The sequence below is a fragment of the Bison bison genome, unplaced genomic scaffold, assembly GCF_000754665.1.
Source record: "Bison bison bison isolate TAMUID 2011002044 unplaced genomic scaffold, Bison_UMD1.0 scf7180017864376, whole genome shotgun sequence".
Lineage (NCBI taxonomy): Eukaryota > Metazoa > Chordata > Mammalia > Artiodactyla > Bovidae > Bison > Bison bison.
Genome location: NW_011494948.1, coordinates 10,930,695 through 10,952,119, shown reverse-complemented (window position 1 = coordinate 10,952,119; position 21,425 = coordinate 10,930,695). Strand labels below are relative to the sequence as shown.

General features: G+C 40.6%; 1 protein-coding gene across 12 annotated transcripts in view; it reads left to right on the top strand.

The window, feature by feature from the left end:
- Positions 1-21,425, top strand: part of BNC2 (basonuclin 2) — a 479,688-nt gene that overhangs the window by 185,277 nt on the left and 272,986 nt on the right. For 8 of the 12 annotated variants that reach the window (XM_010857047.1, XM_010857043.1, XM_010857042.1 and 5 more), the window contains one exon: positions 11,212-11,295. The exons of the other annotated variants lie outside the window; for them this stretch is intronic. In XM_010857047.1, coding sequence (XP_010855349.1) covers positions 11,212-11,295 — 84 coding nt within the window. The remainder of the gene's footprint in view (positions 1-11,211; positions 11,296-21,425) is intronic. 12 annotated transcript variants of the gene reach the window in all.

Here is a 21,425-nt window from a genome sequence, read left to right as displayed (position 1 = left end):
TGATTACTTTCTTTCCAGGTATATGGTAATCAATACCTCTTTACAAAGCTTATTATAGGAGGTTTTCATACTTTCATTACTTGTAAAGCTTAGTAAATTTTAAAATAAGATATATGTGCCAATATATATTTGTTAACAACTTGTTGGGCAGAGAAATAGTATCTCTAAAACTTACATTTTAGAGGAGATATTGTGTGTTTTCTCACCTATAGAAGACTGCTTTGATAGAGTCAGGTTCTCGAGGTATCCTTAAGTAAGTCAGAAGGAAAGTTAGCAAGAGAAGTATCATTTCAGCAGAAATATACCACAGATCAACAGGGTGACATTGAATTAGTTACTGAACCTTTACAGGCTAAATTACACTCAGAAGACTGCTCTGTGCATAAAAAGAAACCTCCTTGCATCTTGAATTTTTATAAAATAGGAATTACTGGCCCCTAAATGCCCTAAGGGTATTTGTTGAGGATTGGGTGGAATAATGATATGATTAAAAATCACTCTGTAACATTGGGTCACTGGTGCCACGGTGAATTTTAAGAGATTTATTTATTATTTATTTTGCATGCATTGGTTGAGTATCTGCTGTGTGAAAAGCTGATTGAGAGAAAACTAAGGAGAAGCCAGTAAGTTCTTGCCCTTCAGGAGGAAAAACATGTAGTGTTTTTAAAGTCTGCAGTTGTATAGTGCTGACTGCCATGAGGGTAGTAGAATGCTGGCAAGGGAGATGTCTTCTACCTGTGGGTATCAGGAAACTTAATGGAAGAAATGGCCTCCAGAAATAGAGATGTTCAGAAGTTTAGTGCAAGGTTTCCCTGGCGGTCCAGTGGTTAAGAATCTGCCTTGCAGTGCAGGGGACATGGGTTTGATCCCAGGCTAGGGAAGATCCCAGATGCCTCAGGACAACTAAACCACAACTGTTGAGCCAGCGTGCTACAGAGTCTGCTTCACAAAAAAGACGAAGCACACAACTTGAGCTGCGTGCGCACCATAGCTGGAGAGTATCCCCCGCCGCAGCTGGAGAAGGCCAGCTCACAGTGAGGAGGAGCTAGTGCAGTCAAAAAAACCCCACAATAATTAAAAAAAAAAAAGTTTAGTGCAGGGGAGGGTATTCCAGAAAAAAGCGGTATGAGAGCTATGTCAAATTAGGAAAGCTAGAGCATATGCAGGAGACATTAAGTGTAATTATGATTAGACTGTCTCTTAAGGATTTAAGGCTTCCCTGGTGGTTCAGATGGTAAAGTGTCTGTCTGCAGTGTGGGAGGACCTGGGTTTGATCCCTGGGTTGGGAAGATCCTCTGGAGAAGGAAATGGCAACCCACTCTAGTACCCTTGCCTGGAAAATTCCATGGACGGAGGAGCCTGGTATGCTATAGTCCATGGGGTCGCAAAGAGTTGGACACGACTGAGCGACTTCACTTCACTTAAGTATTTGTCATGAACGAGGAGGAGAGATGAAGCTGGAAGGGCAGGGCGGAGCTAGGCTGTAGAGGGCCTGGAAGGAAATTTGTAATTGGTAGTTTGTGGGGAACATCTGGAATAGGTTTGACAGTTGGAGGGGTGGTACATAGCTCTGGTTGATGAGTGTGAAATGCATTATCAATCACTTAAGGGTTACGGCAAAGGTCTGAGCATTCTCTTGTTAGAAATGGTCTAGATGGAGAGAGATGATCTGCAAGGTGTGTGGGAGGACAGCTGAGGGGATGGGAGTGGGAAAATAGGCCTTCAGAATTTACTGGGTTTTGGAAATAAGGAGAAGGCTTTTCATCATCATCTATAGTTCTCAGTCTTTGTTAATGGGATTCTGGCGATACTAATGCAAGAAAAAAAAAGCCAACAAAGTCAGGGTAGAGGTGTAGTAAAGAAGGGTAGGCAGTGAACCCATATCCTTGTTTATCTCTAGGTGTTAACTAAACACTTGGAAATTTCAAGTGGGAGCTTGAAAGTGCAAGACTAAAATTCACGTGAGTGTTAAGGAATAGGGATTGGGGAGCATTGTTCTCATACAGGTGGCAGATGAAACCAGGGGCGAGCATGACATCTGAAAGGAAAGCATGTAGAGAGAAAATGGCATTGTAACAGCGTTTATTATGGTAAGTTATTGACATGAATAACTCTATCTTTATTTGAAGCTGTGAACATCGAAAGCACACAAAATGGAAAACCATGAGTTTTATCATTTATAAAGTGTTCTATTGTCTACTAAACCTCTTTTAGATTTCAGGAGTAAAGGATTTCAGTTTGAAAAACACCTTATAAGATCCTCAAGGACAATGTAAGGAAGTCTGTCTTACTGTATCTTCTCACCACTTCCTGAGACCCTCGGTAACAGCGAGGTGCCATTGGTGGGAGAAGTTGAGGCTCACTTTTCACCTGTTTGGTCCAGAGTACTGTGTACAGCTTTTCACCTTCCCTTGACCTCACCCCAGTTGATCTAGGGTTGGGAAGCTGGTGGAGTAGGTAGGAGGAGCATGGGTCTTCCACAGAAATCAGCCTTGTATCCTTCTGTGCATTTTCTCTTTTTAGTTTGAGGTCCTCAGCAGGTTCCAAGGGGTGATTTCAGTGCACGGTACGACTTACGCTTGAGTTGGGAAAGGTTTTCCTGTAGGGAGCAGCAGGGGTGAATCTGCCTTCCCATTTCCTTTCTTCTCTTATTGTTACCTGTGTTCAAGCTTTGCATGCAAGGAGAAGCATGTTCCTTCATTGATCTTGGGCGTGCTGAACTGTAGGCTTCAGCGTCATGGTGAAGGCTCCCTGCCAGCTCTCCTGGTTTCTGCACCCCAGAATTCCACTGGCCGCTTGGTACTAGTCCACAGCAATCTGCTTCTCTAGACAACCACTGTGCATTAAATCTAGTTTAAGTACTCATTGTATGGCAACTTACACTTTTTTTTCTTTTAAATCATAATAGGCTTAATGTATGTGGTTCAAGAAGTAACATGGGATGTTGAATTTTGGGGAGGGGTAGGTATAACATTTTCTCTTTCACTCTCTGGCATGTGGCACATTTTTCTATCATGTTTCATTCCTTAAACTCCCCTTTCCATTTTCTCATGTATACCTTTTCCAGTCATCTGCTTCTGTTGAGTGTTGTGAAATTTAGGGAGGGGAAAAAAATCCATTGATTTGCCTCATTTTTTGCCGTCCCTGAGTGAAGATCAAGTGAAATGAACTTGTTTTCTTCCCAAGTGAACTCTTTGCTAAAAAATGCCACCCTGTCCAAAAAAAAAGAAATTCTTGGTGATCATGAGTTGAAAGTTGTCTCTGTGCCCTCATTAGAGAGTTCAGTTCAGTGTTGTTCTTGATTGCTGTGAAAAACCAGAGAGACAGGTAGAGTGGTGCAAATCCCGTGGTTGAGTTCAAGGTGACAAGGGTCCTTTTAATGTGATTTCTAGTTTAAATGCTAAAGCTAATGTCTGTCCCCAAGTTATTTCCTTCTCATGTTTGCAGCATCCACGGAGTTGCCCATAACAGTGCTGCTGAAGTGGATTGCTCGTTTGGGCTTTTTCTCTCTTAAAGTCTCCTTTCCTGACACCGACTCTCCGAGATCCCAAACCTTATGCCCTGATGTTTGCTTCTTTGTTCTTACTTCTTGCTTTGTCTTTTTTTTTTTTTAAGGAGACTTTTGCTTTACCAGTTCTTTTTTGATTTTCAAGTTTATTTAGGCCAGTGGTTCTCTAACTTTTGTGCTCATCAGCATCACCTGGAGGGCTCATAAAACCAACCAGCCCGACTCCGCCTCGCATGGAGTCTGTCATAGTAGGTCTCAGTGAAAGTCACTCAGTCGTGTCCCACTTTTGCGACCCCATGGACTATACAGTCCATAGAATTCTCCAGGCCAGAACTCCGGAGAATTTTTTCCCTTCTTCAGGGGATCTTCCAAACCCAGGGATCGAACCCAGGTCTCCTGCATTGCAGGTGGGTTCTTTACCAGCTGAACTATCAGGGAAGCCCCAGGTCTCAGATGAGACTTCAAATATATTTCAGATAAGTTACCTGGTGATACTAGTAACATTCCCAGGCTGAGAATACAGCTTGAACCACTGACTTAGACTGTTATCTGTCAGTTTGCTGTTTTGGGTTTTTCCAAAACTGTAGGCTTCTTCAGACTTCGTTTACCTGAGTTCCCTGGAAAATCTACTTTTTATCTTTTATTTTGTATTGATGTATAGTTGATTTACAGTTTTTCCGGTACTCGGTAAAGTGATCCAGCTACACACACATACACACATGTACACACATATATATATATTCTTTTTCACCTTCTTTCCATTATAGATTATTACAAGATATTGAATATAGTTTCATCTGCTATACAGTAGGTCCTTGTTGTTTATTTTATATATAGCAGTGTATATCGGAAACTCATTTTTAATTCATAGGTCAAGCCACTAGCATGAAAGTGAACTCAGAAAATTGCCTCATCCTTTCATTGTAAAGGTCTTGGCTGAGGCAGGAGTGGCAGAGAGTAAAATGTGTCTCTTCTCTCTCCTTCCCCCAGTGGAGACTTGGGCAGTCAGTCTCTCAGGGCCCAGACACATCTTCATAGTCTTTGTCAGCACAGCATTCTAGGAAGCTGTCTACAAGTTGATGGAGCCGGCCCCTAATTGAGACTAATTGAATAGGTATAATTTTCAGTTTCCCTAATTGCTTGTATTATTCCTTTGACACTTGGGGTTTGCTTGCATGCCCCAAATTCCTTCCGTCCCTGTCTCAAACTTCTCAGCCCTGATGGGAATGGTGTGCTGGGGTGGGGAAGAACAGGGTATCCAGGGAAGTATCATTACCTATGCTGTGTACCTACCATCTGCTTAGATGTTTCACCTGTGTCTTCTTCAGCCTTACCAACCCACCACAGTAAACAGAATTATTTCCATTTTACAGATGTAGCAAACTAAGCTCTGTATTGGGAACTAACTGACCAACTTCAGAAGATACCACAGCTGGGGTTAAAACAGAAGTTTTACTCCAAAGCCAGTGCTCTCTGCATGTTACCTGGCTTTAGGATAGTTGGCATTGAGCCTTGAGGACAGACAGAGTTTACCTGGGCATATATATACATACGTATATGTGAAATTTGACATCATCAGTCATCACACATGGCGATGTATATGCCCATGAGCAACAATTTGGGGTGTTCCATTTCCAGTAAACTGGAATGACCAGGATGATTACAAACCAGCTGAATATAGTCGAATTAGGCACTTTTCTTTCTTGAATCTGAAGTCCACCCACGGTATAGGCGCAAATAACTTCCTTTTCAGTTTCTTTAGTGCCAAAACCCATGTAAAGCAAGGATGGACTCTGTTAAACGATAGAAGGTTTTTCCAGTGAGACACTAGCGTGGTAGTATAGAGAACTTTGTCTTCATTTCAACTCTATTCAACTTATCAAATGAGGGGAGAGCACAGTGACAGGCCTCAGTTTTCTTGTTTAAAAATATAGTAAAAAGAGTGTGGTGGAAATTTCCTTCCCACCCCTTACTTGTCTGATGGGGGAATTAATAAATATTTTGTGTAAAGCCCTCTGAGGCTCTGTTAGAAAGATCCTGTGTAATTTTAGCATTATTCATGGTCCATCAGGCTCCTCAGGATATCACCAGGGAAGAGAGATTTTTATCTCTTATCCCACATTTCACAGTAGAAAAAACAGGGTATTTTTGTTGTTGTTTGTGGCTGTGAAAATCCCCTGTAATCATACCTGCAGCGGTTGCTTCCATCACAGAGCCCAGGGCCCTAGCGTACCCCAGAGGACCAGCTCCCGAGGCAGAGAGAGACTGAATCTCACTTAGGCAGGTCCTGGCTCCTGGGAGGATGTGGTCTCCTCCGGTCCCCCGCCCCCCATCCCCAGTCATCTTCTGTATCTGTCAGCCTGGTGAGTAGCAGAACCTTAACCCTCTTCTGCTTTCTCTCCTCTCATCCTGATCCTGTAGCTCACTGTCCTGGATGACTTGGAGAAGACTGTCCTCCCCCCTGCTCAATTCTTTCCCTGCAACACCTTGCTCGTCCTTCTCACCTTCCTATGAATAACATCCTGCATCATCTAAGGTCTCTGTAAGCACCAGCATATTTCTGGCCATTCTGTATTGGCAGCTGGATAAATGCTGTTTTGACTCAGCAGTTCCTTTCTCATCACGAAGTGACGTTTTTCATTCTTAAGCTTTAGATGCTGTATACTTGGCCCTTCTGAGTCTTAGCCTTGGGTTCCATGGTTGGGAAGGCTTAGTGCTGGAATGTTTTCCTTCATTAAATCATTGCCTGAGAGATGAAGATAGACATTATCTGCACATCCAGCAACTTAGCTCTCCTTATTTTTCATTCATTCCTCTCTCTTATTTGCAGCACTGTGTTTAACATGCATCCCCGTCTTTACAGTGTGGGGTAATTAATTTATTTCTTTATCTGCTCTTTCTCACAAGCAACTCCTGGCTAGCTTACTGTCAAATCCATTTCACAGAATGGTCTGCCTGAATTCTTTGTGTTATCTGGGTAATTTTTCTTCTTGTTGCTTGGCGTCATCTAACCACTGACATGAGGCTGTTACTGCTTTTCTCTGACTTGGAATGTAACGGAGCTTGTACCCGCCCATATTCCTGAGTCCTCTTACGGGACTGTTCTCTGTCCCTCTGTTTTTTAAAACCAATTCTGTCTCTCCATTCTTTTCCAGGTTCTCCTTGGGTTCATCTCCTTTGCTTCATTCCTTCATTGCTAGACCGAAGCCACCAAAACACATATAGTTCAGCACTGCTCTGGGCTTACGGCCAGCTTCACCAGAGAGACTTGAGCTGGCATGGAAGTTAGTTTATTTAGGCTCTGACTTTTTATAGTGCCTATCAGGCAAATGCCTACCTGAATGTTTAATGTTTAAAAATAAAATTAAAGTTCAAATGTGCCCTGGTTTTGCAAGAAGCACCCCAGACTCTATAAGCCCTTTTCTTGGTAACATGTTTCTTTTCCCAAGTTATCACTTCTGTGCCTTATTCTTTCTTCCTTTCCACCTTCTGCACCCACCTGCTACACCCATTCAGCTTCAAGTGTTTTTTTAACAAGCTTCAAGTAGTTTGAACGGTAGTTGTGATGTGGAGCCTTTTTCTGTCTTCTCTTCAGAAGTCTGGTCTCTAACAGTCTTTATGTGTGATCTCAGTAAACATAAGATCGTGTGTGTGTGTGTGTGTGTGTGTGTGTAGGAAGCCTGCCATGTTTCCTCCCTACCCCACAGAAAATGTGTTTTCTGGAAGCCCTTTTGACACTGAAGTGAATGCCCACTGGCCCTCCCTTGTTGAATTCTCCTGAGAGGAGAAAGAGAGAGGCCTTTATGCTTGTTGTCATATCTTTTGTTTCTGCTGATTATACACAAAGTAAGTTGTAAATAGCTCTCTTGCACACCGTGATTCCTTTGAGGTATGTACAGGAGAGAAGATATGCACTCAGCCCCAGCTTCCCAGGGGATGCTAGAGGGTCCCTTTCAGGGCCTCTTACTTCCTGTTAGGGCACCAGCCGAATGCAATTTAGATGAGCGCTAGACAATTACCATCCGTAATGAAACCCTCAGCCTACTGTTTAGAAGTGTCAGCTGATCAGGTTAGTGTTTTCTTTATATTTAACTTACGTCTTTTTATTTATTTAAGACCAAAATATACAAAGACCCAAAAAAGAATTTTAAAAAGTCTTCTTTGTCCTACTACTTTCCAGAGATAAAAATCACTGTGAAAATTTTGTGAAAATCATGGTAAATTGTGTTTTAGAGTATGATGTTGAAATGCACACTGAGTATTATTAGCATAAAGACAAGAGGATAAAACTGGAATTCTCCAGATCAATTTGAATTTTTCATTGCATTGAAAGCGGAGGTAACACGTCGTATTTTAGTATCTTAAGGTGGAGTCAAAAGTAGTTACGGGGAGCTCCCTGGCTGTTCCGTTGTTACGTCTCTGTGCTTCCACTGCAGGGGGCGAGGAACTATCCCTGGTCAGGGAACTAAGATCCTGCAATGCTGTATAGCATGGCCAATTTTTTTTTTTTTTTTAATGTCTGCTATTTCTGACAGGAATTTTTTGATTGCTTATAACTAGCTGGCTAACTACTAAGACTTCTGAATCCAAAGGCCTAATTGTCTAGGTGTGTAAAGTGATTACTAATTACGTTATCCAGCTTTTATATCCTTTATATTTTCCTTGGGACATTGTGAGGAACTGGAAACAGATATAGCTTGCCTTCCCCCTTACACTTTTCCCCTGTCTGATAATTAATGGCCCTAATTGTGGTGGGCCCGGTGGGGGCGTATTGTTAGGTGGTGAACTCATGAGTGAGACTTTGTGGTTTTAGTTCAGATCTCAAATGTTTTCATCTTTAAGGAAGCCCATTTGCACGGATCATAAGGATTTTCTTTTCTGCTCAGAAATTCTAGGATTCTAAGATGGAGAGCGTGCCTCACTTTCCTCTTAGTTCCTCTTTGTGATTTGGATGGTTGAAACGTTCCAGTAGCCTGGCACTGTTTCCTCCCAACTTGCTCACAGACCTTTTTGTTTTCTCTTAGAAACTGTGTATTTCTAAGTGTTTGAGGTTGTAATTGAGTGTAATTGTAGTTGTTTAACTTTCTCCGTGCCTCTTGAGGGTGTTTATAAATGCCGTCTGTGAGGGTAGAAAGGAACTAGAAACTTCATGATATGGTCAACTAATATTAAAGTAAGTGGGAATTCTTCTGTGTATATGAAATGAAGTATTGTTTACACTTCATTTGCAGCATATACCTTCTGGCTTATGGAATCTGCTGTAATCAGTTAAGTAATCACCTTCATTAAGGTTTCATAGGAAGCTTTTGAGGGGTTGTTTTGATAGGAAATATTCTAAGAGTAATTTTTCCCCAGTTCTTCTTTTGTACCCTAGGGAGAGTTACTGTAGCCCAACTCACTGGGCCCCCCTCCCCGCTCCCCTGTGTGTCATCGTGGGGTGGGATCAGCATCGTTCTGTGTGTGACACGACACAGATGCGGCGTCTCTGCATTTCTCCATGGCCCATTTCCTGCTCACTCCTCAAGTCAGAGGAGCAGTCCCCTTTAACCTTGCCTGTGTTGTCCTGGACCAAAGAGTGGGGAGTAGTAAGTCTTTATTTCTGGTGATACTTTCTTCATTTCCTTTAATTGTCTTCTTTGTTATTTCTAACATACGAAGCATCCACACATGCCTCTAGAATGGATGCCGCTAAATGCAACGATTATGTGTTTTTCATTAACTTCTTTGACATATGCTCTTGCTCTTTCTCATCTTAAGTTTGGGCCTTGTAACTTTCTAGCATGTGCCTCTGAGTTAATTATTTACCTACTCTAAAGCTTCCCTTTTTTTGCCAAATGTAGATCCTCATACCCCATGAAAAGTGAAAGTGAATTTGCTCAATCGTGTCCAACTCTTTGTAACCCCATGGACTGTACCGGACTGCCTCCTCCATCCATGGGATTTTCCAGGCAATATTACTAGAGTGGGTTGCCATTTCCTTCTCCAGTGGATCTTCCCAACCCAGGGATCAAACCCCAGTGTCCTGCATTGCAGGCAGATTCTTTACCAGTAAGAATGTTTAAAACAGTAAGACTGTTTAAAGGAAAAAACAGTTTCTCTTGATGTAAGGTACCCACACAGCGACTCACACATTACAAGTGCTCGGTAAGTGTGAGCTCCTTTCCCTTCTCAGGCTCCAAGTCAGGAAATATATGGATGAAGAGTGATTAATTTCAAAGACAGCCTGTATTCATTCTATTGACACCACCTTATGGAAATAGGCAGGAAGAAAGAATAAGAGAGTTGAAAGGAACAGACAGGTTGGACCTAAAAATGCTTGAAAAGTTGACTATTCTTTAAAAAATATATGTTAGTGATATTCACTAGTGAACTTGCAAAGTGGAGTTCATTGAAAATTGCTTAAATTTAGAAAAGTGAACAGATTTGTTGGTCAAAAGAAAGAAAGAAATACCTTCTAAGGTAGCACTCTTGGCTGAAAAATGATCTCTGAACAAAGAGATGGGCATAGATGATCCCAGTGGGAGTTAAAAAAATAAAACACCGACGGGGGCCTTGGAGAGGGAAAGAAGACACAGGTGAGATGGAACTGATTGATGAATTGAGATCTGAATACACATAGATAGTTAAGAGCTGACTGCTTGGAAAAGACTCTGATGCTGGGAAAGCCTGAGGTCAGGAGGAGAAGGGGGCGACAGAATGAGTTGGTTGACTGGCATCACCGACTCAGTAGACATGACTTTGAACAAACTCTGGGAGATAGTGAAGGACAGGAATCCTGGCGTGCTGCCGTCCATGGGGTCTCAAAGAGTCAGACACAACTTAGTGGCTGAACGTCAAGATAGTTGTATGATTAATGGAGGTAGTATATATTTGGAAATATTGAGTAGTGTATAGAGAAAATTATAAAAAGCAGAAAATAGGTTTCAATGGAATCTAAGTCCTTTTCTATCTTAAACATTTAAAAATGAAGTAAGCCAAGTGACTACTAAGTAGGCAATATTTCATAATGAGATTGGCTAATTATAATAGGTAACAGTTTTGAAAGGGAATCCTAGTGGCTTTCACTGTAAGATTCTAGATACAGAGAAACATTCACTGAATCATACCTTTTTTGTCATTTGTATTGTTAGAGCAAACATAAGGCTCTTAAATATAATTTAAATGCAGTAAATAAATAGTACATGTTGGTAATTATTGGCCTACACCAGGAAGAGAAAAAATAAATTTGAACAGGTATTTTTAAGAGTGGAAAGGAACTTTAGGCATTATAGAATACAGTTTTCTGAATTCCCACTTAAGAAAGGTAAGAGAAAAAAAGCCACCAATTTCAAGCAGAAATTGTTTTTTTTTCTTCCGTTTCCCTCATTTCCTCCCTTTCTCCCCCCCCGATGTCCCTTCCTCTCTCTTCCTTCTTACAGTCCACGGATATTAAATGCCTGCTTTTGTGCTATGTGCTGTGGATACAAGGGACAACAACATTTATGTGTATTTTTTCTTCTTAGAATTTACCTTTTGGTAGTCAGTAAACTTGGGTGTATGATGTTTACAATATATTTGACCTACTGAGTGTTCAAACCCTGTGAGGCCATGACGGCCTGTTGCAGAGCTGCAGCTGGGATGTCCTTGTGTTTGGGTTGTGTGTGTTTGTGTGCAGTTCTCAAGAGCCTCCACACCCAGCATCTAACTCGGCCATGTTCCCCCAGGTCCCAGTGGCATGTGCTGGCAGACTGCTGGGTGCAGACTTCTGCCCAAACCTGGAGGAGCCAGACCAGAGGCTGGAAGTCCAGGTCGGAGTCTTACTGTTTTATCAGTCGGGGGTGTTGTGACAGTCAGGGGTCTCTGAACGCTGAACAGATATATCAGATGCCATGTGGCAGCTGCTGGGACTGAAAGAGGGGTTGGTGGAGCGTCTGTTCAGCAAAAAGTCCTTTTCAGGATAAATTGTCAGAATTAGAGATCATTCGTTTACTCATTCAAGAAGTCAAGACATGGTATATATACTGCAGTGAATAAGAATGTGGTTTCTGAATGCTGCCTGCCTAGGTTGACACAAGTTGCCATGAGTCCTTTGGCAAGTCACCCAACCTAACTGGGCTTTAGCTTTCTCATCTGTGAAGTGGAGATATCATAGCTGACTAATGAGGATTAAATGTTCTACCACATACCTAGCATTTAGCACAGGGCCAGGATGTAAGAGGCACTCTGGAAATCTTAGCTCTCCTCTTTTCGAATCATCGTTATTGCGTGCTGAGGGGATGCTAGGCTCTGGGGACACATGGGCAAGCCAGCCATGCTTCCTGCACAGGAGTCTCCCAGCTCAGGAGAATGGAAGCTGTTCAGCTGGGCACTGTATGAGAAAAATAGGAGTTAATAATATTATCTTTCTTCTTCATGGTTTGGGAGATAGGTCCTCTGGTGTAATATTAAGTTTATTAGCAAAGAACATTTTTCATCCAAGTATTGACTTGGAATTCATTGCGTGGTCTTGGGAAATTAGAAGCGGAGTGGGATGTTGCAGATTAAAAATATAAATATGACATCTTGGCCCAAGGCCTACCTCCAGTGCTGGGTACCTGTTAATAGTTAAGGAATGTGTGTATCAATGATGCAAAAATGCAGGCTCAAGTTTCCATGTGGATGGCACCTCCCTAGCGTCAGCACACCCATACTATTTTTTCAGGCCTCTGTTTGGCATCATTTTCTAAATTTTAAGACTCAGGGGATAAGCATAGTGATCTCAGTGTTAAAACTTTTTTTTTTTTTTTTAAACTGATTTAGACACCCTGCATGAGAAAAGAGAATAGTTCTGAAAATTGGCTTGTTCATAGTGGGTGTGATGGTGGAAGTGGTGGTTGTAGGAAGTTTCATTTTTTATGATGCTCTGAAGGGGACACCATCTTCTGCACACCTGCTCCTGGCCTCGGAACGACCACCTGAGCTCTGCAGTGCCCTATGCTGGTACTGTCTGGGTGGTGTATGGCTGTGATCCAACAGAAAAGCAGGTGTGGCAAGTATGAGACGTGATCATACGTTTCCCAGTTTTAGAAAGCTCACAACTTGGTTGTGACACATACATGCCGAGTGATGGAAGACTTTTCGTGAAGAGTAGTCTGATCCTTGACCCCTTCGGGGTGGGGGGACGAGTGATGTTCTTCAAGCACATCACCTGGAATGGTCTGTCATGGGTGGTTGTTGGATAATCTGTTTTTGAACGTTGAGTTATGGTGCGAAGAGCAATGGGTTTTGCAGATGTGGGTGTGTGAAATAAACCTGAAAGAGACCAGTGGAACATATTGCTTTGACATACCAAGGGAGAAAATGTATTTTTACACATTGAAGTGAAACCATGGTAGTAGGTAGCTAAACATATTGTGGAGTTGACAGTGCTGTGTGAGCCTTGCAAGGAAGACGAGTTACTGGGTGAAAAAAAGAAAGTGCTCATTTTGTTAGATGCCTCATCTTGCAAAAGCATTTTGGCGGACAGTATGGAAAAGCTGAATCTCTGAAAAGATAAGTCAACTACGATGCACTGGTGAATTAACTGGGACCCATTTGAATCATTTATTTCTCTCTTTTTCCTGTTCCTTTCTAAATACGGCTTCCATACATTCTGATGATGTCTGGTACATATTCATGTTATGTTTGTCATAATAAACTTGAGACTTAATATATTCCTCACCAGCTAACAATTCCAGGAGTAGCTTTTAGCTTAGAGTTCTTTCATTCGTGCCGTGGTATGTGTATTCTGTTTTTTTTTTTTTCCTATCGAGTGAGCCATTTCTTATTTTTCAGTCCAACTCGGCACTCCAGGGAACTCACCGTAGGACTGGCCAGGGTCGTTTACTTTTCCTGCTTGGATCTCAGACTTTCCCGTGGGGCCAGGCATTATAACCACGAGAGGATTTGCTGTTTGGCCTCTTGATTCTGAGAATAACCTCTTGTACACCTCGATTTAGGAGCTCTGGCTTGTTTATATCCTTTACTGTGAAGGATTTTCCTTTAGACATAATGGCACCCATAACGTTTGCTTTTGTGTTTTCGCTGACATGAGATCTCAGGATTCAGGGAGCCCCTTCCTCCTCTTACCTGTTTTCTTTTAACCCTTTCCTTTGGTCCCAAAATTTCATATGTCTTAGCAGCTTTGTTATTTAATAATCCCAGGATCCCTGACACTCTTTCATGAATATGCTGTTGGTTCTGAATGACTGTCATTGTTGAAGTCTGTGCCTGACTTGACTTTTGCAGGGTTATCTGCTTTTTTGTGTGTGTTAATATACTTGATTTAGAGAAGTAGCTGGACAATCCACACTTTAGATTCACTGTCTAACTTTCTTGATTTTCTTCAGTGGCTTTTGAAGTGGGTATGAAACTGTGTACTTTCTTTAGCTCTGAAGGTTAACTGATGTACAGACCCCCAAATTGTCCTTTTGTATAATTGTCCTTTTATGTAATTATTTTATGGGAAATGATCATTCTAGTTTAGACTTCCCTTAGTGTTAGTTGCTCAGTCATGTCCAACTCTTTGTGACCCCATGGATTGTAGCCCCCCAGGCTCCTCTGTCCATGGGATTCTCTAGGCAAGAATACTGGAGTGGGTTGCCATTCCCTTCTCCAGAGGATCTTCCTGACTCAGGAATCGAACCCTAGTCTCTTGCATTACAGGCATATTCTTTACTGTCTGAGTCACTGGGGAAGCCCTTAGACCTCCCTTGGTTGCTGTTAAATATTTGATTTTTAATTAGAAAAAAAGTGACTATTTTAGTATGACTGTACCTCATCGTGTGTTGTTACATTTAGCCTAGCACAGTTCCTTTCTTGGTTGGAAATGTAAGATGTGGGGTTTGACTTGGTATTTTTCACCACTGAAGTGCTTAGAAAATTAGAGTAAATAATAAACCAATACTTCAGTACCCGATTAGACACAATTTACTGTGATGTTTCATAAACCACAGACTTCTTTCTTCTATGAATGCGTGAAGGATCACTTTTTTTTCCAGACATACCGGGGTGCAAGTGTAAATTTCCATAAAATTTAAATGAGGTGCTTCCTGTAATTAATGAACAATTGTGGCTGCTCTCTAGTCTGCATTGTAATTAACCGTGATCAGGCTTGTTTAGTGATGACACTGTTCCTGTAATAATTTGACAAGCTACTGTGAATTTGCCAGGTTATTAAACAACCTGCAGCATTCACTTACAGCATCACAGGATGCGCTCGGCTGGTTAAATGCAGCATAAGGGCAAAGCTGAGCTGCCCATTGAAGTCTATCGATCACTAGAAACAGGTTTACATTCCTAGGATTTGGGAAAAGTTAATTAATTCTGTGCGAGTTGTCTTGAAAACTTTTTATTATATGGGAAACCTAATGGGGCAAAGCTGGTCATTTTTGTGAACTCATAATGAAGCTAGCAAATTTTATATATTGTTATCATCCATTTGAACACCCGGAAACTGAGATTTTCCTTTTCTTACCCTATTAAATAGATTTAAAGCCACCACCACCAAGTTGTTCCCTCCCCAAATGCACTCTCAGCATCCCTCAAATATAAGTTCACCTTTTCTTACTGAGTGTGTGTTAGGAGCAGCAGATGCCCTTGTGCTAAGCACAGTCCTGTCACAGGGTGAGGGAGCCATCTGAGGGGACGGGGAACCATGTCCATGGTCACTAAGCACAACCACATGCCCCAGCCCCCGTTCAGGTTAAGAACCGTTCAAAACGTTACTGTCTAGTTACTGTGGTGTCTTTCATTCAGATTCTGTTTATTGACTAAACCACAAGGATTCCTGCCCAAAGTACCAGGCGGTCTATGCTTGACTGATTTTGATTTTCTAACATCAGCCCTGGGGTTTATTTGAAAAATGTACATACACTGCAGCTTTAACAAGTCAAGTGACTGCATGTTTTTGACCATGGAGTTGAGTATATCTGAAGATCATTAAATTTAGAGGGAAAGGGAGGGGTGGAGAATAAGTGTAGTAGTCATTGTACCATTGCAGAGAGAGGGAGAGAGAGTGTGTGTGAGTGTGTGTGTGTGAGAGACACATGGTTTTTGTCTTTTCATCTTCTCCAAGAGCCAGAAAGTTTCCTGCCGCTCTCTTTCCAGCTATTGACAAATGATTGCCAGATGTGAGATCTTTGCAGTGTTCTTTCCCTTAGCAAACCTGCAGCGATGGGATATTTGATTCTCCCCTGCCCATTTCATCTCCTTTCCACATCTGCCAGGGACACACAAGCAATACATCCCTACATGAGAGTTTAAAGTTGATTCAGCTCCTTTTTTCCCCTCCGATAAAATGTGTTTGGAGACAACAGAATGAGGTCCATATGACTTTCCCTCAACTTCGCTGTATGAAATTAGTTGTTTATTTTACTTATCTACCTCTCAGTAATTGAACGATTTCATTTTAGTTTTGGTCCATGGAAAATTTGATGCAACTCTGGGAGTGCTTAGAGTTTCCTATTGTTGTCTGCTTGCTGCAAGTATACCATCATCGCGACTTCTCTCTGATGGTCTCAATTCTGATAAAAGCTAGACTGGTGGTTTCCGTGGACTTCCTAGGAAAGTAGTTTTAATAAACAACTGTCAAAACACTAAGTGTAGCATGTCTGGTAAAATTCAGTAGTCATTTAAGATCTAAAAAGCCATCCATGAGGGGGAAAATTCAACTTGTTTGGCTTGATTAGCCTACCCTATATTTGTGTCCATTGTCAAAGTTGATATGGATAAGGTCCTAGTTTTAATCCCAAATAGTTTATAAAAGAGAATGTACAGTGAGTTTTGGAGGCATTTGAAATTAGCCTGGGTAGGCCACACACATAATCACTAACATGCACAGAAGCCTCTTGCATCTGCTCGGAATCTGTATTGATATTGATTTTTTTCTCATCTCAGTTTAAAAATATTTTCCAAAATGCTCTTATAGCTTATGTTCATACTATAGGGTGGGCTGACCCACATGGCCTTTCAGTTTTCCTAGGACACTTTTTGGCAAAGGAAAAGGCCCCTTATTCCCTGAATAAGATCAGCATTTTTATTTTTTTTTTTAACATTTAAAAAATAATCCATAAAATGTCTGCCACATGTTCCCTAGTTGATGGAAAGCGTTTTCCAAATTAGAGCCACAGTATTGGATTCTTATTGTAACAGTGCTCGTGTTTACGATTTCTGCTGCCCTCTTAGCTACTTGTCATTATGCGAATTTATTTCTTCTATGAAACAAATGATGAATATAAGAAAATTACTGTTTATGAATTTCAGAAGAAAAAAATTGTTTTTACTCTTAAGTAAATGGCTTTGCCCATGTGAGACTCAAAGTGGGAAAAATGTGAAGTCTCTCTTTCATTCTGTTCTCTTTAAAAAGTAACAAAGCAACGGCAAACAAAACGAGAACAAAACCAAAAACCCAACAGCTCCTGAAAAGAAGAAATCTTACTTAAGCCTGAGAAAAAGAGGTAAACGCAACCCATCAAGGTGTATACATGAAATGTTTGTAACTTTTGGCCTTGCAATTATATTGCACTTCAATAAAGCTTTACAAAGAAAAAAGGGCACAGCTGTTTACCCCAAGTTGCCAAAATGTTGCATGTTTCTATGGGAAGTGCCTATTGAACAGGGTAAGAAGATAATTGTACTTGAAGACACTGTTCTCTTAAAAATGAGGGAACAGTCAGGAAGAGGGTAGTAAATTTAAACAACACTCCCCAAAACAAAATTACCACAGCCGAAAAGGATCCCTGTGGAAAAGCTTGTATTTTTCATGTCCTTCAGTGTTCCCCGAGGACTGACGCCAGGCCAGGCACTCAGTGGATGCCAGTGGCTGAGAAGGTGGAGGCGAAGAGTGCTTTCATAAAACAACAAGGTTAGGAACTCCTGTGGCAGGAGCCAAGTTCCTTCGAGTTTAGATCACTTCACATAATTTGCTCTCGCTAATGCATTTGCTGGTTGCTCATGCCTTCCTGCTTTTTTCTCTACATGGTTACTCTGGGAGGCAGAGAGGTGCAAAGCAATGGAGGTGTCATCCAGTCCGCGTGCCTAGGGAATGTCCTTCAGAGGACGACTTGTCACCAGCCGTCAAAGAAGAGAGTGGCTTTGTGGTCTCTGAACATCTGGCATTGCTGCACAGGAAGCTGAGGGGGTGTCATTAATTGTGATGAAATAATTTAAACCATCAGGAATAAATGAGGCTGTTAAGCTAAGTTCAGATTCCATTTGCCATGCACATGTGTCTAGCAGCCTGTGTGCAGTTAAAAAAAATTGAATTATATTAGCTCATGAGTAGAAGTGAAACAGATACTGTAAATGAAACAAGTTGCTCTGTGGTGATGACATCGTGTTGAACCACTTCATGGAGTTACAGTTTGTGGGATCAATATATTGAGAGTGGTACAGTATTTAATGAATTTTTATGTAAAAGGATGCTTATGGTGTTGGGGCCTATAGTCAGGACCAGTGGGTTTATTAAGAGCACAAAGAGGGATAGGTGGGTGGGTAGAAAGAAGCAAGCCTTCAGGTCACAGCGGGTGGGTCGATGGAGTTCTTCATCGGCTGAGTCAGGCTGAATTGATTCGTAGCTGACCCTTTCATGGATTCTGGCTTTGACTACAGTATTGGGTGCCTTTGCTCTGCATACCTATTCCAGGCTGGAGGATGATTTCTGACGACCAACTTCAGATGTCCTTTCAAGAGCTTCCTTCACTTGGGGCACATGTACGTTGTTTTCTTAAGAACACAATCAGCTCTCTTTGGTGATAGATGACTCCTCAAGAAGATGCACGTATTTATTTTTAAGACTTTGCACAATCAGTGAAGAGTGATTTCACATATAATTTTCAGGCACAGTGGAAAGAGGCAGTTTTCACTTCTTTACAAAGGCAAGACTGTCAGGTTGGAATGTTGGGACATCTCTGAGGTTTTGAGCTCTAAGCTGAGCAATGATGTGTAGGTTCCAAGTACATTTCTAAAATAAAAGTCATTCCTTTTACACATGAGTAGAGTCTTCAAATTTGAACTTTTATTTAAAAAATAAATGCAGGAATCTGAAAAAAATAAACTGAGGCTGTTTAGATACAGGAAGCATTTTTAAAAAACCATCAAAGAAATCATCCCTCTTGCAGGCAGAGACAATGGTCCAGAGCCCTGGCAAGGTTTCGACAAGAGCCATTTTGCTAGGAATGACTTATCTCACTTTGCCCTGTCCATCCCCTAGCTACGTCACTGCCTTTCTCTCTCCCCCATTGTGTGTCTCATTTATCTTTCCGTTTTCCATTTTCTCACTTCTTTTTATCCTTTGATATTCAATATCTCCTCAGAACCTGTTCTCATTCTCCATTCTCCAAAGAAACAAACTGCAGTTCTATTTTCATTTATAGTGTTATAAATGTTGCTGCAACTAGGTAAAAGATTAATATCTATAATTACTTCAGTTGTAAACTTAGAAAATTTAGGTTGCATTTTAATATAAACTTGTATATGACCATTGGTGGATGTTTTTCCCCAAGGAATATGAGTGAAACTTGATTTTTTTTTTTTTTAAGGAATGCATACTACTCACTAAATTATCCCTTTACCTGGACGCTTGAATGAAATTGTTTTGATGAAAGCCAGAAATTTGTGGTTTTGAATCACCGTCTTCCTTCTTACTTGAGATAGAAAGATGTTCAAATCAAAACACTCAAGTTTCCTGATGTCTTATAGAGTAACCAGTAGTTAGGATAATGCTTCTTGTGTGTATTGATGTTTGGATTTAATTTTAATTGATGGAACAGAAGAAGGAAGACTTGTGTTCTTTTATCTTCTTGGCATTGTTGGAAGGATTGAAGGAGTTGATGTATGTGTGTTGGGGCACTGTGAAATAGTGATATGAATGGGTTATTGCTATTATATAAATGTATCTACTAACATCTATTGGCTAAGCAGATAAAAAATTAAGAAATTTTTTCCTGAAAATTTCACATATCTGTCCTTTAAAGATTATTTGCCTTTAAATGCTTTAACAATTATTCCTCCAAGAATAGGGATCCAAGAGAACCTAGGAAATTTTGAATAAGACATCTGTTTTTCTTTCTCTACTTGCAATAAATGACTGCATTCATAGGGCATTTTTTTGTTTCTCTAATAAGAAAATGGTAGTATAGTGAACAAACCTAATGGTTAGCAAAGGGGAAATGTTGTGGGGGGGGAGGGTGGTGGATAAGTCAAGAGTTTGGGATTAACATATACACACTACTATATATAAAATAGATAACTACAAAGGACCTACTGTATAGCACAGGGAACTCTTGTCAGTGCTCTTTAATGACCTATATGGGGAAGGAATCTGAAGAAGAATAAATACATATATATGTATAATTGAATCCCTTTGCTGTACACCTGAAACTACATAGAAATCAATTACACTCCATTATAAAATAAAAACTAAATAAAAAAGAAAATGATAATATATCAGTAGTTGCTCAAAGTTTTCTTCTGGAAGTGTTTTAGTAAATTAAAGATAAAAATAAGTAGTTTCATGAACTTAAGTCGCCTCCCACATTTTGAGAGTGTATGAACTGGTTGTCCCTACATCTATACAACCTTCTTTATCCTTTTTCTGCTGTTGTTACTATCACTGTCTGCTTAAGTGGTATTCAATTTGTAAATTTTATGTCTTGAATTGCATATTTCAGGTACATTATAGATGAAGTAGATGTTGGTTGAATGGCCTGAGGACTGCATTCTGCATCCTTTCTCAATACCACTGTTTCTATGAGAGGATGCTGTTAAGGTTGCAGAGGACCAGCTTAACTTAAGCTGATTGTGTTAGGAACTGTCAATATTAATATAAGAAATGTTGAAGAAGATGCTTATAGCTTTACTTTATGTGAGTTCCCATGTTATAGTAGCTTTGTAGATGCTTCATGCAGGGAGAAAGAAAAAATGAGAAAACTGGGAAGTATTTTAATTCTTGGCTTCAATAGAGAGGGAGAGAGAAAAAATGAGAAAACTGGAAAGTATTTTAATTCTTGGCTACAATAGAGAGAATTGTGTATTTTGGAGGGTGTGCATGTATATGCATTTGGTACATACATACAATGTGTATATCATTACATGCATATCCACATATTTTGTTTACAAAAATAGCTGGTGATGTTCTGTTTGGATATTTTGTTGGAGCTAGGCATAGTAAATAATTTACATTGAGAACATACAGTCTCCCTTCCTTCACTCACAAAAGAAAGAAGAAAAGCCTTTTGTTTGGCTGGATAATGGAACCTCACTTTGTGTGAGATTCTTTAGGACTCATGTGATTTCAAAATTTAAACTGAAAACAATCTGAAGGTATACAATGTAAGGTCTCCATTTCACAGATTTGGAAACCAAGGCCCAGAAATTTTAAAAGGCTTGCCCCAAATTACCTAGTTAGTGAAAATTCTCTATTTCTGATGTGTGAGAACCTTTAAAATACCATCTGCTGGCTTTTTATTCCTTTAGCATTTATAAGCATTATATGACTGTGTTCTTAAGTTTATCGTAGAGCATTATTTAACTCAGTGTGTCTCTTGTTCAGTATGATTTGAATGGACAGAAAGACTGCAAAGAGGCCACAGTTTTAGGTACCACCGTAGTGGTCTTAGCATGTTACCCCAAGGAAAGAGCAGGTCCTTCTGCCTGATGCAGGGGTAGAGTTGATGCTAAGAAGTGGAATGTTTGGGTCTGGCTTTTTTTTTTTTTAAGCTTGGGTTGTCAGTATAGAATTTAGATATTGGACAAAACCTAACCCTTGAACATTAAGAAGTGGAAATTGTCCCATCCAGGTAATCCCTGTTTCAAAAGAAAAGTGCCATTGTCGACATCTGAAGAATGGAATTGCTCAAGAATATAAAGTTGTTACTCTTAAATGTTCAGTATGTGCCAGTGGAGTTTCATGGAGTGTAGA